Source organism: Myotis lucifugus, unplaced genomic scaffold (genome assembly GCF_000147115.1).
Source record: "Myotis lucifugus unplaced genomic scaffold, Myoluc2.0 scaffold_3, whole genome shotgun sequence".
Taxonomy (NCBI): domain Eukaryota; kingdom Metazoa; phylum Chordata; class Mammalia; order Chiroptera; family Vespertilionidae; genus Myotis; species Myotis lucifugus.
The window spans coordinates 11,648,700-11,666,083 of record NW_005871051.1 but is presented as its reverse complement, the minus strand read 5'-3'; the positions used below and the strand labels follow the sequence as shown (position 1 = coordinate 11,666,083).

General features: G+C 39.9%; 1 protein-coding gene and 1 long non-coding RNA gene across 2 annotated transcripts in view; both read right to left on the bottom strand.

Moving 5' to 3' along the window:
- LOC111827342 overlaps positions 1-4,112 on the bottom strand; it is a 119,761-nt gene extending 115,649 nt beyond the window's left edge. Inside the window, exon 1 of the long non-coding RNA XR_002830848.1 lies at positions 4,049-4,112. This is a non-coding gene — a long non-coding RNA (uncharacterized LOC111827342). The remainder of the gene's footprint in view (positions 1-4,048) is intronic.
- A 2,708-nt stretch (positions 4,113-6,820) lies between these two features.
- Positions 6,821-17,384, bottom strand: part of PTH2R (parathyroid hormone 2 receptor) — a 54,140-nt gene continuing 43,576 nt past the window's right edge. The window contains exons 10-13 of the mRNA XM_023760805.1: positions 15,799-15,893; positions 10,623-10,761; positions 9,247-9,288; positions 6,821-8,031 (exon numbers count right to left, since the gene is read on the bottom strand). Coding sequence (XP_023616573.1) covers positions 7,636-8,031; positions 9,247-9,288; positions 10,623-10,761; positions 15,799-15,893 — 672 coding nt within the window. The 3' untranslated portion in view covers positions 6,821-7,635. The remainder of the gene's footprint in view (positions 8,032-9,246; positions 9,289-10,622; positions 10,762-15,798; positions 15,894-17,384) is intronic.

Genomic DNA, 17,384 nt, shown 5'->3' with positions numbered 1-17,384 from the left:
CACCTAGAGTGCCCAGCTCAGGTGACTGGAGAGGCTGAGCCACGGGGCCCTATAGGATACCCACTACACAAGGCCACTATACCAACTCAAGGAGACATGGCAGCTCTACCCAATACATAGAAACAAACACAAGGAAGTAGCCAAAATGCTGAGACAAAGAAACATGTCACAAATGAAAGAAATGGAAGAAAGCAAACTACTGGATATAGAGTTCAAAACCACAATTATGAGGTTATTCAAGAATATTCTAGAAACCTCCAAGGGACTTAGTGAGACTTTTAATGATCTTAGTGAGAATGCAAAAAAAAAAATGGAAAAGGATTAGTAAAAAATTAAGCATACACTGACTGACAGGAGTCAACAGTAAAGGATTCTGAGAATCGAATCAACGATTTGAAATATGAGGAAGCAAAAAACACCCAACCAGAACAGCAAAAAGAAAAAAGAACCCAAAAATATGAAGATAGTGTAAGGAGCCTCTGGGACAATTTCAAGCATTACGGGGATTCCAGAAGAAGAGAGAGAGCAAGATATTGAAAACCTATTTGAAGAAATAATGACAGAAAACTCCCCCTACCTGGTAAAAGAAATAGATTTATAAGTCCAGGAAGCACAGAGAGTCCCAAACAAGAGGAACCCAAAGAGGACCATACCAAGACACATCATAATTAAAATGCCAAGGGCTAAAGCCAAAGAGAGAATCTTTAAAAGCAGCAAGAGAAAAGCAGTTAGTTACTTACAACGGAATGTGCATATGACTGTTAGCTGATTTCTCAACAGAAACTTTGCAGGCTAGAAAGGAGTGGCAAGAAATATTTAAAGTGATGAATAGCAAGGACCTACAACCAAGATTACTGTACCCAACAAAGTTATGATTTAGAATTGAAGGTCAGATAAAGAGCTTCACAGACAACAACAAAAAAAAGCTAAAGGAGTTCATCACCACTAAACCAATATTATGTGAAATGTTGAAGGGTATTCTTTAAGAAGAAGAAAAAGATAAAAAATATGAACAACAAAATGGCAACAAATACATACCTATCAACAATTGAATCTAAAAATCAAAATAAAGGAATAAGAAATCTAATGAACAGAATAAACTGGTGAATAAAATAGAATCAGAAGCATGGAAATGGGATAGACTGGCGATTCTAAGAGGGAACAGGGGTGGGGAGTGGGAAGAGATTAAACAAAGATCTTATATGCATATATGCATTACCTATGGACACAGACAATAGAGTGGTGAAGGGAGGGAGTGGGGCGGGATCTGGGTGGAGGAGGGCAATGAGGGGAAAAAGGGACATCTGTAATAATCTCAACAATAAAGTTTAAAAAGTAATAATAATAAGTAAATAAAAAGAAATACTTCCATTTAAGGCAATAAGGATGGGCCTCGAGAATATTATGCTAAGGAAAGTAAGTCAGTCACAAAAAGCTAAGAACCACATGATTTCTCTCATATGTAGGATATAAAACTGAAACTCATAGCCACAGACAACAGTATGGTGGTTACCAGAGGGAAGGGGGTGGGGGCTAGCAAAGAGTAAAGGGGGCCAAATATATGGTGACCAAAGATTATTTGACTTTGGGTGGTGGGCATACAATCCAATATATGATTATGTATCACAGAAATGTACACTTGAAACCTATATGATCGTATTAACCTATATCAGCCAATAAATTTTTAAATAGATGCAAATAAAAAAATTATATAGATTTCAATTGTACATTTCTATAACACATGCTCTGTATAATGCATTGCATGCCCACCACCCAAAGTCAAATATAATCTTATTAAATAATATGCAATCTTATATAATCTTAATAATCAATGTCACCCCAATAAATTTAATTTAAAAATAAAAATTTTTTAAATATTACACAAACTCACAGCTTCATGTACTAAATTTGTTTTCCTATTTAGCCATTTATCATTAAGCAAATGAGCCAGATAAGCTCCCCAAATGAAATGTGGTTTTGAAAGAGATTAGGGTTCTAAGTAGGAGCTGAATTTAAACACTAACAGCACTAAATTAAGAGACAGGACAGATAAGAATGTTTACCATTTTGCCTGGTTCTGTACCATTTATAGATACTTCCATTGCTCTGAGTGGTTTTTGTACTAGTGGGTAAGTGGAAACCTATATAAAAAGCTATCTCCAAATGCCATAAAGATGAGTAATCTAAATATAAAGTTGTTCAAAGTCATTTTTGCAGCAATATGTGGGCAAATTTTCCATGAGAGGCAGCTTACAAACAGGATTTAGATCTTTATATCTCTAATTAGATATCTGGGGTAGAATTAGAAGAAGAGTTTAGATTCAAAAGTTATTTTTTATTGTGACAGTCATGAAATATTGAGAGATCAAAAATGCTTTAATCCAAAATTATAATCACATTATAATTTTTTACATTCCCATAACTATTGCTAATTCTACTATCAAAATAGTTGATCTCTTGTTGGGGTGTGTATGGGAGGCAACCGATCCATGTTTGTCAGTCAAATTGATGTCTCTCACTCTCTCTCTCTCTCTAAAAATCAATAAAAACATATCCTTGGGTGAGGATTAAAAAAGAATTGTGGAAACTAATTCTTTTTTTTTTCTCATTGACTTAGCATACTATTAGGTAATCAGAAATTAGATGATTTGTTCCAGATCAAAGTGGCTAAGCCAGGATTTGAACCCCATTCAATTTGACTACAAGGCCCCTGATTATGGCCCTTTTTACTTTTTCATAGTGTGTTATAAAGATTATATGATACGATACTAAAAATACTGAGCTCAAATCCTAAAACAAAGTGAGTGTACATTAGTTAATTACCTATGTTATTCCTAAACAACCCACAAGGAGGCCACCTTTTCAGCCTAGAACAGCGGTTCTCAACCTGTGGGTCGAGACCCCTTTGGGGCTGTACGACCCTTTCACAGGGGTCGCCTAAGACCGTCGGAAAACACATATATAACTACATATTGTTTACAGCAGCAAAATTACAGTTATGAAACAGCAACAAAAATAATTGTATGGTTGGGAGTCACCACAACATGAGGAACTGTATTACAGGGTCGCAGATTAGGAAGGTTGAGAACCACTGGCCTAGAACGTCCCAGAATGAGCAGGTACGAGCTTTCCTGAACAATTGATCACCTGTGTATCTTAGGGAGAGGGTCTGAGAGTGGAGGACATAGGCAGAGCAGACTTAATGAGAGAAAAAGATTGAAATCCAACTCATAAAACAAGATATTTAATAACACTTTAGAAAACATGAGAATGCCCTTCACAGATTTTGAATTAACTCAACCACGTAAATATTAGCATTTCTAAAAGGAAACAACTTCTGGTTAGAGTATGAATTATATTTCAATGGCAAGCTAGACAACACTCCTTCCTGTAAATGCAGCATATAAAATACCATAAACACTGACACAAGAATTGACCTCCATGTAGCAATCAGACAAAAACAATTACATAGACTAACTAATCAACCGTTACAATTCTTTTCATATAGGCAATCGATATAAATCTGATAGGTTTCGTAACAAATTATCACAAACTCAGTGGCTTAAAAAAACACTAATGTATTATTGTACATTTCTGTGTGTTAGAAGTCCAACAAGGGTCTCACTCCATAGGGCTTTATTCCTTTCTCGGGGCTCTAGGGAAGAATTCATTTCCTTGTCTTTTCCTAGCTTCTGGAGCTTGCCTACATTCCTTGGCTTATGGCCCGTTCCTCTACCTTCAAAGCCAGCAACAGTGGCAGCCCTTATAACATCATTCTGGATTCCTCTTCTGCCTCCCTCTTCTCCTTCTCAGGACCTTTGTTACTACTATACTGGGCCCACCCCGATAACCCAGAATAATCTCCCTGATTAGTAATCCTTAATTCCAATTAAACTCTCCTCTTTGCCAATTACCTAATATAGTCAAGGTTCTGGGGGAGTGAAGATGGTTGCATTATTCTTCCTACCATAATCTCTAAGGGAGATCACCTCTGAATCATATAACATTAACCTCTGGGTGTAAATAATACACTGCAATTCTTACATACCTTATTCGTTTTCTTCCAACGATTCAAAAATAGAGGAGGTGTTTGGGGGTTTTTTTGACAACTTTAGAACCTGCAAAGCAAAGGTGTTCCATGTTATTGAACAAGAGCAGAAAGAAACAATGCTATGACAGTAAGAGCTATGGGACCTGTTTACACTAGGTGGTGAAAATTTATTATCACTGATGTCAGGCTTTCTTTTGGTTCCAGGAAAAATAGGGTATCAAAATGGAATATCCATGTCAACAAGCCATATAAGGCTGTCTTCACACACCCCTGGAACCTAGCATACCATCCATCTCATCCTTTTGCATCTGAAAATTGCTGTATTTCCAAAGGGAAAAAAATATCTGCTGTATTAGCAATAAGTATCTCAGAGTGATGACTTAGAAAGTGAAGCTTTGAATAGTGTGGGTGGGATCTGAAAGCACAGACTTTGTGGAATGAATTTTTCTCTGAATAGGCTCATCTACACAGCATATTTGTTATTATATCAAACTTAAGTTAAATTCCACTACATATAAAAATACTTGGTTGCTTAACTTATTAGGAAAAATTATATGGGATATCACACCCCGCAAGAATATTTTAGAAAAATTTGTTCAAGTTCTATGTAAGTGCACTGTCTAGATCAGGGGATGGAGCCAGAAAGGTAACAGAAATAATTGGACGTGGCCAGGAAGGCGCTGAGCATACTAGAGCCCCTCGGACCCATCTGAAGAGGCCAGCCACCAGCCACCAGCCACCAGCCACTGCTGATTGTTGTCACATAAGGTCCTCTGATATTTTCATAATTAAGAAAATAAAATTTTTATGTGGAATCATTTAAATTTTCCATGTTGGCAACTAAATAATATACTGCAACCCAATGACAGACCAATGAAACACAGTAAAGGACCAAACTTAGCTTATCAGCCAACAGTTTGCATCTTCAGATCTAAATCAGCCAATCCTTGATAACTGCCTGCTATTTTACTTGACAAATCAAGAGACTAGTGTAACTTATTATCCTAAACTGTCTAATTGGATGCAAACATTATCAAAGCCTAGAAGGAAAAAAAACGTGTATACACGGATGAGATCAAGAGTCCTAGCAACTGAGGGGTTCTTTGTTTCTCGAGGGAACAGATTATGTCTTATTTTTTGTTGTGGCCCCAGCACACAGCATAATGTCTGTCACATAGTAGGTTCGAAGTAAATGTTTGTTGAATTAATGAATGACTAAACTTTAAGGAAATCTTGGTAACTCTGAGGGTTTTATTGTACTTGTTAATGTAGACAAGTAGTGGTCTAGTCTTAGAATTTGGTGTTGGCTTAGAAAGTAAAAACCCTTTGCCCTGGCCAGTGTAGCTCAGTTGGTTGGGCATCGTTCCATAACACCGAAAGATTGCCGGTTCAATTCTCGGTCAGGGCACATGCCCAGGTTGTGGGCTCGATTCCCAGTGCGGGGTATGTAGAAGGCATGCAGGAGGGAGCCAACCAATGTTCTACTCTCATATCAATGATTCTCTCTCTCTTTAAAAAATCAATAAAATTATTAAAGAAAAAAGTAAAAACCCTTCATATTTTCCATATTATCAAATATACATGTATTTATTCTAACAATTATTATATATTCCAACAATTTTTATGTTGCAATTACCAATGAGGCCTTTTATAATATAATGGGGCAAAAGGAATTTAACTGAAAACAATACTGTAACAACAACCCAAACCAAATATTTGTGTGCAATAATTTTTATGTTACAAAGCCCTTTCAATATGTGATTTCTCTTATCATCAGATCATCTCTCTAAGGCAGACAGATATAATTTCACTTTAAAGAACTTGAACTACAAGGGAAGTTAACTGATTTTACAAAGCCTTGCACAAAATTAGCAATGGAGCTGCACTTAATCTCTGGCTCAGACCAGGATGGCTCTCTCCTAACAGGAAAGCAAAGTGGAGGTGTGACAATACAGAAGTGAATCGAATTAATTAAATATGCACAATGGCACCTTCATAAACAGGAAGGGTAGGGAAGGCCTACACTGCCACAGAGGAGAAAGGAAAGTAAGAGCATGGAGAGTGTAATGTTTGTCAAGAGGGTGTGCAGACGAGTACCTACCTCATCATGACACCATTCGCATGCTGGTTGAATCAGTCAGCAAAGTGAGACAGATCAGCTGGACCTGTGTCATTTCACCCGGAAATGCATTGCTCTGTGAAATTTTCATTTCCCACGTGTGTCTGTCTCCCTCACGACAGTGAAAACTTCCTGAGGGTCACAGACTAAAACATTTACATGAAGAGCTTCTGAAGCACTCTCTACGCAGAATTCATTCAAATTTCTTGAGTGGTTAATGGGTGACGTTATATTGGTGACAGTATAACAGTGGTTAAGAACAAAGGACTTGAAGTCAGTGTTCTGAAACCATGCTGTCAATGACTAGCTGTGTGACTTTGGGCAACCTACACTGCCTCTGTGAGTCACAGTATCATTTGTGAAAAAGGGTGACAGTGATAAGACTTACTCCCTAAGTTTGTCGTGAGGATTAAATAAATTAATGCTTGTAAACACCAGCAGGACGCTGGGTACCTGACATGCACTCAGTTTTGCTACTGCAACATCCTGAAATGTCAAGTTCAGACAAGACCTGGAGCCACAGCCGGTGTCCACAGAGGCAGAGAAGGGGCATTTGCTTGGTAAACAAACTGAGACGCTGAGAGAAAACTTTAGAAAGTGACCCAACATGTATTTTTACAACAAACTTTTAATTTATCCCACATGCCATTTGGAATATAGTAATAGAACAAAGAGGAAAAAAGCATAGGAGCAGTGTGATTCGTGATCAATAGAAATGATTACAAACAAAAGTAGTTTTCAGACACAAGCTCACCGACAGAAAGCCTTGTGGCAGGTCAAGGTTTACAAAGGAGTGAAGACCTGAGAAGTGGCTGGTCACAGAGGGGGGGACATTCAAAAGGAGGAATATGTGCAATATTCTTTTTTAAGTAATTTCCTTTCTTCCCAGAAAGTTTAACTGTCATCAACGAATAATCTTATCGAAGTGCAGCTAACTTACTTTCCAGTGTGTACTTGTTCTTAGATCTTTAATCTTTCAACATACATTTTCAGATCCTAATGGCTCCTAACACATAGACAAAAAGAAGGCAGTGATAGAAGTACATTCAGGGGAGAAAGAGAAAAAAGAGAGTGTTAATTTCCTAAACGGAAATGACACATACTAAATGATCTCTAACATTCTTAGAGTGGTATTTGTAAGAGAAAACTAAAGGCAAGCAATTAGAACGTTTTCTACCCAAAAGTAGCCGATAAAGGAACAATCACAGAGCAAGTATCACACATCAATTTAGAAGAGAATCTGATGTCAAAACAAGGTCATAAACTACATCAATGACACTTCTCCTTTTTGTGTCTTTAGTATGTATAGGAGCCAATTCATAGAGCCTGACAATTTTTGTCAAGTAACACTCTAAGCCTGAATTTTCAGCTCTGGGGCTCAAGCAGAGGGATGATGGCCAAGCTCTTGGAGCATCAGCTCTTGGGCAACCAGATGGACCAGCTCTTTCAAGCCTCAGATGTTGATTCAGAGAACATCCTCTATTTCTCCTTTGATTCCTTCAGGGACTGGGGCACCTTCCATTGGCCTGGAAGACACCTCCACTGGAGTTTCCTCTCCCTGCCTCCCGTTACCTTCCTTGGTCTCCTCATGGATCAAGTGTTGCTGGCAGTCCTGCTCTGAGTTACTCCGGACATAGCCGGGTAAAGTCACGTGGCTGTCGGGCTGCTGGCCGGCCGTCTTGGTCGCTCTGCCAGAGAGGAGGACCATGCGAGTGCTGGCCGCCATCTGCGAGTGGCTGCTGGTGCTGGGCGTCATGGTGGTGAGCACGGAGCCATACCTGTGGCCGCCGCATGGGGGCGTCCTTTTCCAGTCGATGGAGAGATTCCACCGGCTCCACATCTTCTTCACCTCAGACTGAACCTAAACCACAAGAACCATATTGTGCATCAGAGACCATCAGGGAGACCCTGCAGCTTGCTGAGACGAGTGTTTGCCCTGATTTCAATGACAGTAATAATCATCCATTAAGGGTCCACTGTGTGCCAGGGATTGGCATATATATTCCCTCTGGGTCTCAAAAAACCTTGAAGGCAGGTGTTACTCCTGAAGATGAGCAAACTGAGGCTTACAGAGAGGAAAGGGGACTTGTTCAAGGTTAGTATTTTTTTTAGTATGTTTTTATTGATTTCAGAGAGGAAGGGAGAGGGAGAGAGAGAGAAACATCCATGATGAGATAGAATCACTGATCAGCTGCCTCCTGCACATCCTCTCCTGGGGAGTGAGCCTGCAATTTGGGCATGTGCCCTTGACCAGAATCGAACCCAGGACCCTTCAGTCTGCAGGCCAACACTCTATCCACTGAGCCACACTAGCTAGGGCCAAGGTTAGTATTTTAATGGAGGCTGAAATACAGCCGATAGAAATATCTGACTTGTGAGAGAGGAAAAAGAGGAGGGGGTTGGAGGAGAAAGAGAGATAAATAGTGGCAGCTGTGGCTGAGGAATGGCATGAAAGGGACTCAACCTGAAACGTGCCCTCCACCCCATCACCTTGCAGAGGCAGGCGGACCGAAGGAGGAAAGAGGGTGCACACTGAAATGCAGGCCCTGCTAATGCGTTCTCAATAGGGTGGGGCTCGTTTCTGTTCCTTCAGCTGGAGAGTCAATGCCACCGCTAGCGCCCCTTTCGTGGGAAAGCTTATTGGGAATTCCCAGGGGGAATGGAAACCCGGGGAGCTGATGTCCCCCTAAAAGAACAGCTCAACCCTGGACGAACAGAAACTGTCCCACCACCACCTTGTAGTTTTAAAAAATGTCAAAGTGTTCTAATCAATTTTGTCCCAAGAATACATATTTGAGTTTCTGATAGACCTTGAAATTGATTAATAAGTTCAAGCATTAACTGGAATATGAAGCTCGGCGTCCTTCCAGGTCTCAATATGCATTCCAGGGAGTTGGTTTTTGATATCAGGGTTTATAACTGAATTGACCTTAGTTTACTGAAATGAATTCTTGCTTTCTCAAAATAATTTATGATTAAAACACCTCTCCTCCATTGGCCCACTTTGACCTGTAACTCCTGGGGATCCCCAAGCACTTAGGGCCCCATTGTGGGACTCGGCTCCCTTCGCACCTACCTCTCCATTGCAGTAGCAGTAGATGATCGACACGAAGAAACCCTGGAGGACAAAAAGCACGTTAGGTGCTGACTGTGCGTGAAGATCACAGCACTAGTGTCGTCAAGTGACTCCTTCAGAAAATCTACACATTATTCCCTCCTAATGCTTCCAAATCCTTATGTTTACATTCAATTTGTCTGAGATCTTTCCTTGGGGTCAGCTGAACCAAACAACTGAATAAAACATGCAAAGATACACAAAGAACTGATTTCTATTACATTAGTTTCATTTATGTTGCCACTCAAGATGCCCGGATATCCCTGGTTGGTAAGAGATATTTATACACCGTGAATGCTGGGAACTGCAAACAAAGGGTACGATATGGTAAAAAGACAAACTTTCATTCATTCAAAAATATTCATTGAGCTTATACAATGCGAAGTGCTCGGTGTGCCAAGGATAAACAGTTTAATCAAGACAGACAAGGTCCCTGTTCTCTGAGGCCTTGCATTCTAGAAGGAAATACAGAGGGGTGAAATATAAACAAATAGCCACAGGAGAAAAATGTAAGATGATAAGGGCTATGCATGCAAAATAAGTGGTGTTGACAGAGAAGAATGAAGATGAATCAGACAAGGAACGCCTCTCTGAGGAGGTGACATTGAAGCTGCCTGGAGTGACAAAAAGAAGCCAGGCCTTATGAATAGTAAGGGGAAGAACATTCCAGGCAAAGGGGACAGCAAGTACGAACCCCTAGGGCTGGAATGGCTTGAGGAACCCTGCCCCGTAGGGCTGTGCACACCAGGAAATGGCATTTGGATTTTATTCTGAGTGCAATAGGAAGCCTCTGGATACTCCCGTCAGATAACCGACATGATCAATTTATTTTTAAGGTTCTTCAGACTAAGGAGACAAGACTGAAGGCGGCAGGCGGTGGCAGCAAGTGCACACGCAGGAGGAAGGGTCCGGAGGCGTCTGCAGTAATCCATGTGACGGATGATGGTATTATTTTCAAACAAGAAAGATAAAATGTGCGGAAGCCACCTCTTTCTCTTTCTTGTCTTCCTTTTTCCCTCTTCCCTCTTTCTCCTTCTTGGGTGTTCATTCATTGTCCCTACACATGCGGAGGTCTCCATTCTGTAGGAGGTTCAGTTTACAACCACACCCTTTCTACACTGGCCACCCAGGCCTGTCTGTGAAGAACGGCTCCTCCTGTGGTCCCAGGGTACCCTGACCTCTGCAGGATGGAAAAGCACAGGCGCCAGAGAATAGCGCCCTCTCATGGCCCTCGGGAGACAGGGGCCAGAAAGCCAGAGAGGGGCCCAGAAAGAGGTTGTGAGGGCTCGGGGTGGGGGAGCAAAATACAAGAACCAAGTTGCCTGAAGGCACTCTACCTGAAAGGAGTTGAGGAAGAGCTCACAGTGCATCCGGATCTCCCACCCGAGCCCCGAGAAGGAGTGGGGCAGACACACGAACACGATGTAATGCACCCCGAACACCAGCACCAGGACCAGCGTGGATTTGGCGAGTTTCCTGAAAGAGAGTGCAAAGCCTTTGGATTATTCAATTTAGAGTGCCTTTCCGTGAAGACGGCTCGCTGGGAAAATATCAAGCTTAGAGACTCACAGGGGCTGACTTTTCCCATCTCTTTGGAGCCCACGGCTTCTGCTAGCTTTCCCCCTCCCTCCTCTTCCTGTCACCTTTATACTAAATCAGATAGTTTAGTCTCACCCCCCATGATTACTATCCCCTAAATCTCTCTAATCTCATTCTTCTTGCTTAAAGGATACTATCTTCATAAACCAGTTGAAATGTCTTCTTCACATCCTCGTATCTCATACCTGAGTCACCTACAGTCCACTCGCTTTGAAAATTCTGCAGTAAGTCCATTTTATTCAAGGTGGCATTCCTGGTAAGACCATGGGTTTCTCTGACCTAACTAATCCTTTCAACGTTCAGAGGCTCCTTAGGATTCGCTCGTCCTCCTCCTGAATCCTGACTAGCAAGTACCCTCTTTCCATCACTGCATATCCGGGCAGGAGACACTGAACACCTCCATGGCACTGTAATGTGGTCTAATCAGATAAAGGGGAACCTTAGGTTCTACATTTGCAGAACCTTGAGAGTCTGGTCTAAAATCAATCCGAAAGGAAAACTGTGTTTCCTCCTTTCACACGAATGGGTAAATCCCCCTGGAAACTATTTTCCAGCCACGCTAACTTTGTTCCTCCTGTGTATGCCTAAGAGCCAAAACCTAGGTTCAAACAAAAAAATAAAGAGGAGCAGCACACTGTGAAATGATCACAAATAAAAAAGTTTAGGAACAGTTTGGTTCGATGCAGAGGAAGAAAACGTTGTCAAAGACTAAATTTAGTGGCTATCCTGCTAGCTCAGCCATCTGGGTTTTCTCTCTTTCCTATGACCAGGCTCATCTACATCTCTCCAGAGATAAAAGTCAATTTGTAGAAAAAAGATAGGATTGAAATTCATTTTCTACTGCTATGGAACAAATTACCATAAATTTAGTAGCTTAAACCCTTTATTATCTCTCAGTTTCTCTGTGCCACCAGCCAGGCACAACGGAGTTGGGTTCTCTGCTCAGGGTCTGACAAAGTTGGAGGTAAGGTGTCAGCCAGGACTGCATTCCCATCTGGACCTCAGTGTTCTCTCCCAAGTTCATTCAGATTGCTAGCAGAGCTCAGTTCCTTGCAGCTGTAGGATTGCTGGTAGGGTTACTCTGTTCCTACAGACTTCCCTCAGGGTGTCCTCAGGCCCTAGCCATAGGTCCTCACAACATGTCAGATTGCTTCCAGGATGCCAGGATGGAGTCTCATATAAAGTGTCCTAATCACAGGACCCATCACCTTTGCCATACAATGTAATCTAGTCAAGGGAGAAACCATCCAATCACAGGTCTTGCCCACACTCAAGGAAGAGCATGAGAGTGGGAATTATACAGGGCATGTAAACCCAGGGAGGCAAGAGTCTTGGGGGCTATCTTAGAAATCTCCCTATCATAGCAGTTCAAATAATTACTACCCATAGAAATGCAAATTGTGTCCAGTGGAATGCCACTAATGATAGCCCTACGGATGTGCACAAGTTTTGCTAATTTGCATCCATTTGTAAATTCATTTCAGCCGTCATTATTCTCTTTAAAACATATGTGCTATCTTACCATTTCCTTCATTAATAAGTTAAATAAAATCTTTGAAATGTATTCACTTATATAAGGGTTATGATTACATCCTCTTAAAATTTATCCTTCAAAAACAGTGAACGAGTTAGAGCAGCAGTGTATCCTAGGCCAGTGCATACATAGGCCATCCATCTGTCTATATAATAAAAGCGTAGTATGCAAATTGTCCCTTCGACCAGGAGTTCGTCCGGGAGTTTGACCAGGGGACGGGGCCAGCCGGGAGAGGGAGGGAGGCTCCAGCCAGCCACCACTGCCAGGGGAAGGGAGGGAGGCTCCAGCCAGCAGCGGCGGCAGGCAGCCAGGGGAAGGCAAGGGCCTCTAGTTCACTTATAAAGATGGACTTTTCCAGACATCAAATCACTCAGCAGTCCTGGGCACTGCTTTGTTTCAGGTCCATCTGGTCACTGATGCACACTGTACATCTTTGCAGCCCAGCTCTCTGAAAAGGCACAGTTGTCCAATGAGGTGACTCACAGATGAAAAACTGAAAGTGGCCGCTGGCTTGCCGGAAACATGGTGGTGACTCTGGGTCCCCGGGCAAAGCAAAAAAGTGTAATGGTTTGTTGGATTCGGTGTCCTATGTAGAAAACAAATACCCAATTCTTACAATATCTCTCCCGAGCTGATCTCTCCCCAGGTGAAAAATCTCTACTTGGGGGTGTGCAGGAGGCAGCTGATCGATGTTTCTCTCTCATCGATGGTTCTAGCTCTCTATCCCTCTCCCTTCCTCTCTGTGAAAAATCAATAAAATATATAAAAAAAAAAAAATTAAATGCCCATTGCATTTTGAAGTTATTTATTACAAGTTTTTACAAGCTAATATCTTTTTAAAATATGATACTTTGTAAAACACTGTGTAATAACAGAAAACATGAGAATTCTCGTGATCCGTCCACAATGTGTTCAGAGTCAACTTAGCTTAAAAAAAAACAAAAAAACTATTTCTTCCTTTTCAACCCTTCTTGGCCTTGAATTAATCTTTCCTTCTTTTCTACACATATAACTCTCTCTCCCTCTCTCCTGATAAAAGCCGTATGAGAGCCCTAGCCGGTTTTGCTCAGTGGCTAAAGCGTCAGCCTGAAGACCAAAGGCTGCATAGGGCCCGGGCCCCGGTCAGGATGCAGCCAATCTATGTGTTTCTCTCACATCGATGTTTCTCTCTGTCTTTCCCTCTCTCTTCTACTCTCTCTAAAAGATCAATGGAAAAATATCCTCAGGTGAGGATTAACAAAACAAAGAAAGAAGAAAAAAAACCATATGAGAGAGATTTTATGATCCCTTGTTCAGGTGAAGATAGAAGCTCAAAAAAGGAATGTATTCACCCTAAGTTACACAATTAGTAGTAGATTCAGCCTTAAAATCTGTCCTCTTTACTATCATGCTATGTAACAAATACTGGTTAAATGTATTCCAAAAATAACAAATATTAAATATGATTTTTGTGTAATATTGCATGGAAAGTCAAATTAGCCAAAACATTCAAATATTCCTTTCCACTAAATCTTGCATTTTTCTTATCTCTCCTGTTCTTCCAGTCCTGGTAATCTTTGCTTACTTTGCAAAAGAATTGAGTTATAATTTAAAAAAGAAAAAAATGTATTAACTCTGTTGTTAAATCTGATGGATTTTCTTCAATCTTGTTGTAAAATAAGTTATTGTAAATTGCTGTTATGCAAGATGTCACCTTCAGGGGAAACTGAGTAAAGGGTATATGAGATCTCTGCATTATTTTTATAACTGCATGTAATTCCACAATTATCTCAAAGTAAAAAGTTTTTCAAAGCTGATTGTATTAATATATTAACTCCTTTCAATTTTAAGCCACTATAGCGACAAAGTGATGCCATGTACTTTTCAGAAGTCTTCCCTTGTGTGTGCAAGCTCACCTGGAGACTCTCTCAGCTCTGAAATATGTTTAAAAATGTTTAAAAGCTGGTTTAGACACCACGATTTGGAAGTATATTTTTTCATTGCTTTATTTTAAAATAAATAAATATTAACACACATATTTGAACATTTGTTTGACAAAAGTAATAACCAAAAGAGCTATAAGTTTAAAGGCACAAAAATGAATGGGTATAAACACGAAGGCTCAATTAAGCCTCCTGGGAGGAATATCACTGGGACAGACACAGATTACATTTTCCTCAGTCTCTCTGTTTAAAAGTGAGAAGCTATTTAAACCTGATAGTCTAAGGCCTCAGAAACTGAACACTGAATTGAATTCCCAAATCCATGCCAAGTAGGTTCCCACGTTTTTCTCTCCAAAAAAGAAAGTCATTTCCCACTACGTTTTTACCTGTAGCTCAACTTTGAACATTATTAAAAATAAATGTTTCGTCAATGAGTAACATGTATTTTGGCTGAAAAATACTTTCCCTGACAATTCTTAGTCTAGACCATGTTCTAATTAATGACTTCAAACTTAAGAAATTTCTGGGTACCAGATTACTTTAAATCAATTCTGCATTCTTAATAGTAGATTATTTCAGTCCTTGATAAATTTTTCTCTTCAATTATTCTGAGAAATAATCACCATGAATAAACTCAAAATATTGTTTGCCCTGTTTTTAAGATAATCCACCCTTTGTCCTCTCCAGAATTGCTCAAATCTCTTAGGCAGCTTTTCACTAAAAACACAAGTTCACATCATTCAGAACTACAGAAATAAGTCGCTTTTATTCAGAACTAGAGAAATAAGCCGCTTCCCAACACCACTGCACTGTTTCGCTCTCTGAAAAAGAATGAAAGGCTACTTACAGTTTCCATTGTTCTATCATTGGGAGAAATGGACACACCCTTAACATAGTTTGATAATGATCATAAACACTCAATTTGCCCATTTCTTCATGAAAGATGGAATAATGGACATGCTCAAACAGTCCATATGAAAGTTAAAAATTTATATATGGTAGGTGCAAATTTGATGGAAAGACTAAAAACAATATAGCAATCCTCTTTTTCTTTTTTTCAGTTATGATATACTATTTTAAGAATGAAATAAGAGCCAAGTCTCTGAGCATGAGCTACCTGTGACCCTGGGCATGGCGCCATCTCCTTAATAAATCCTTACTTTTTTGGCTACAAAAACAAAACAAAATAATGCAAATAAAAATTGTCTGCCAAGATCATCAACAAGAGATTTTCGGGAGGTGCTCGCTTCGGCAAAAAATATATGTACTCTGAATTTAAGCATATTGGGCAAGTTTTAGGTTATTTATACATTTTTTTCTGATAAGCCACAAATTGAACCAAACAAAAATACACATTCATAAATTTATCTTTAGAGACATTTCAGATCAATTGTTATCTTTTCTTTATACTAATTGTACCAAAATATTTCTTCTGAGGGATGCCTGTCCCAGAATTACCTGTATTGCTTTCTTGTGTCATGCCCAACTGCATTGGTCTCCCAGATTTTGGTAGCCAGAACTCTAACCGTATTCAGAAACAGAATAAAATTCAGCTGAAAGAGAAGGTAAGATTACAAAGAATTATTACGTTTGTCTTCAAGTTGTTTATAAAATTATATAAGTTGAACTTCTTTGTGTTCAAAGACTGAAAATTACGATGGATGAAAGGATAGAGCTGACTAGCACGGGATGCAGGAAACAATTAAGACAGAGTTCCTCTTTCTCTTTTCCTTAACTGATGAATTCAAGATCTCATATTTCTGCAAGTCCCAAAACCTTTCTCTACCCCTTATGACTGGCATCTTCGAGGCCATCTTCTAAGTACTCAGGAGCAAGTCTGATCAGTTTCTGTGATTGCATTTCTATTCCGTTGTTTCAGTCTCTCTAGGCTGACACCAGTGTAGATGCAGGTCCTCAGGGGGCAGTGCCCTGCTTGGTCAGGATTCACCGCATCTGTCAATTTCACCATGACCACTTCGAGAGCATGCTGCCCTGCCTGCTGCTCCCCCTGCTCTTCAGGCAGAACATCCTGCTCCCTCGAATGATGCCCTGTAAGGCCCAGGACCAAAACAGAGCTCTGTGTTCTGTTGTCAATTAGCAAAGATTCCTCTCAGGTTTTGATGTTATATAAAAGAATTTTAAAATCATCCTCAAATCAACATCAAGATGTTGCAGGTGAATAATTAAGATATATTTGAGAGATTTATTTTCAGAATAAAAAAATTAATGTTTTCTAATGACGCTAATTCGCATTAACATAATTTTAACATAATGTGAGCAAAACACAGAAAACAACAGTGCTACAAGTTTAGATTCTAGGATTCCCAAATCAAGTGGTTCCTTCCATATTTGTACTAAAGTCTGTGATTATCTCTAAAATTCAATTACTAAAATTTATTCCCATTAGAACCTATAAATACTCATCCTTTACAAACTCCTTGATTCTCTTAAATTCCTTTTGCTTCTTATATTGCTCAGAAATTCTGACCACATTTTATCAGATTTTACTCTCAGATATATAAGAATCCAATTAATAGAATCTATGCTATTATAATTTCCAAAGCCAGAATTAAGTGAGGGATCCAACTTACATTTAAAATCCCTGGCATATATGGAGGCTATATATTTACATAAAACCATGCTACAAGTATGTAACACTGAAAAACAAACCATTGATCCTAAAGTTAATATAAAAACACTATAATATTGCTATAAAGATGGAAAGATAATTTCCCATAAATTCAATAAACAATATTTGTTTATTTATTTACATTGAATTTATTGGACAAGAAACAATCTTGACATGTTTTGGAATGCAAGAGAAAAGAGCATGGTCAATAATATATGTTATAGCCCTAGCCAGTTTGGCTCAGTGGATAGAGCATCAGCCTGCAGACCAAAGGGTCCCGGGTTCAATTCCAGTCAAGGGCACGTACCTTGGTTGCAGGCTCCTCCCAGGCCCAGCCCCTGGTCCGGGCGTGCAGGAGGCAACCAATCAATGTGTTTCTTTCACACTGATGTTTTTATGTCTTTCCCTCTCTCTA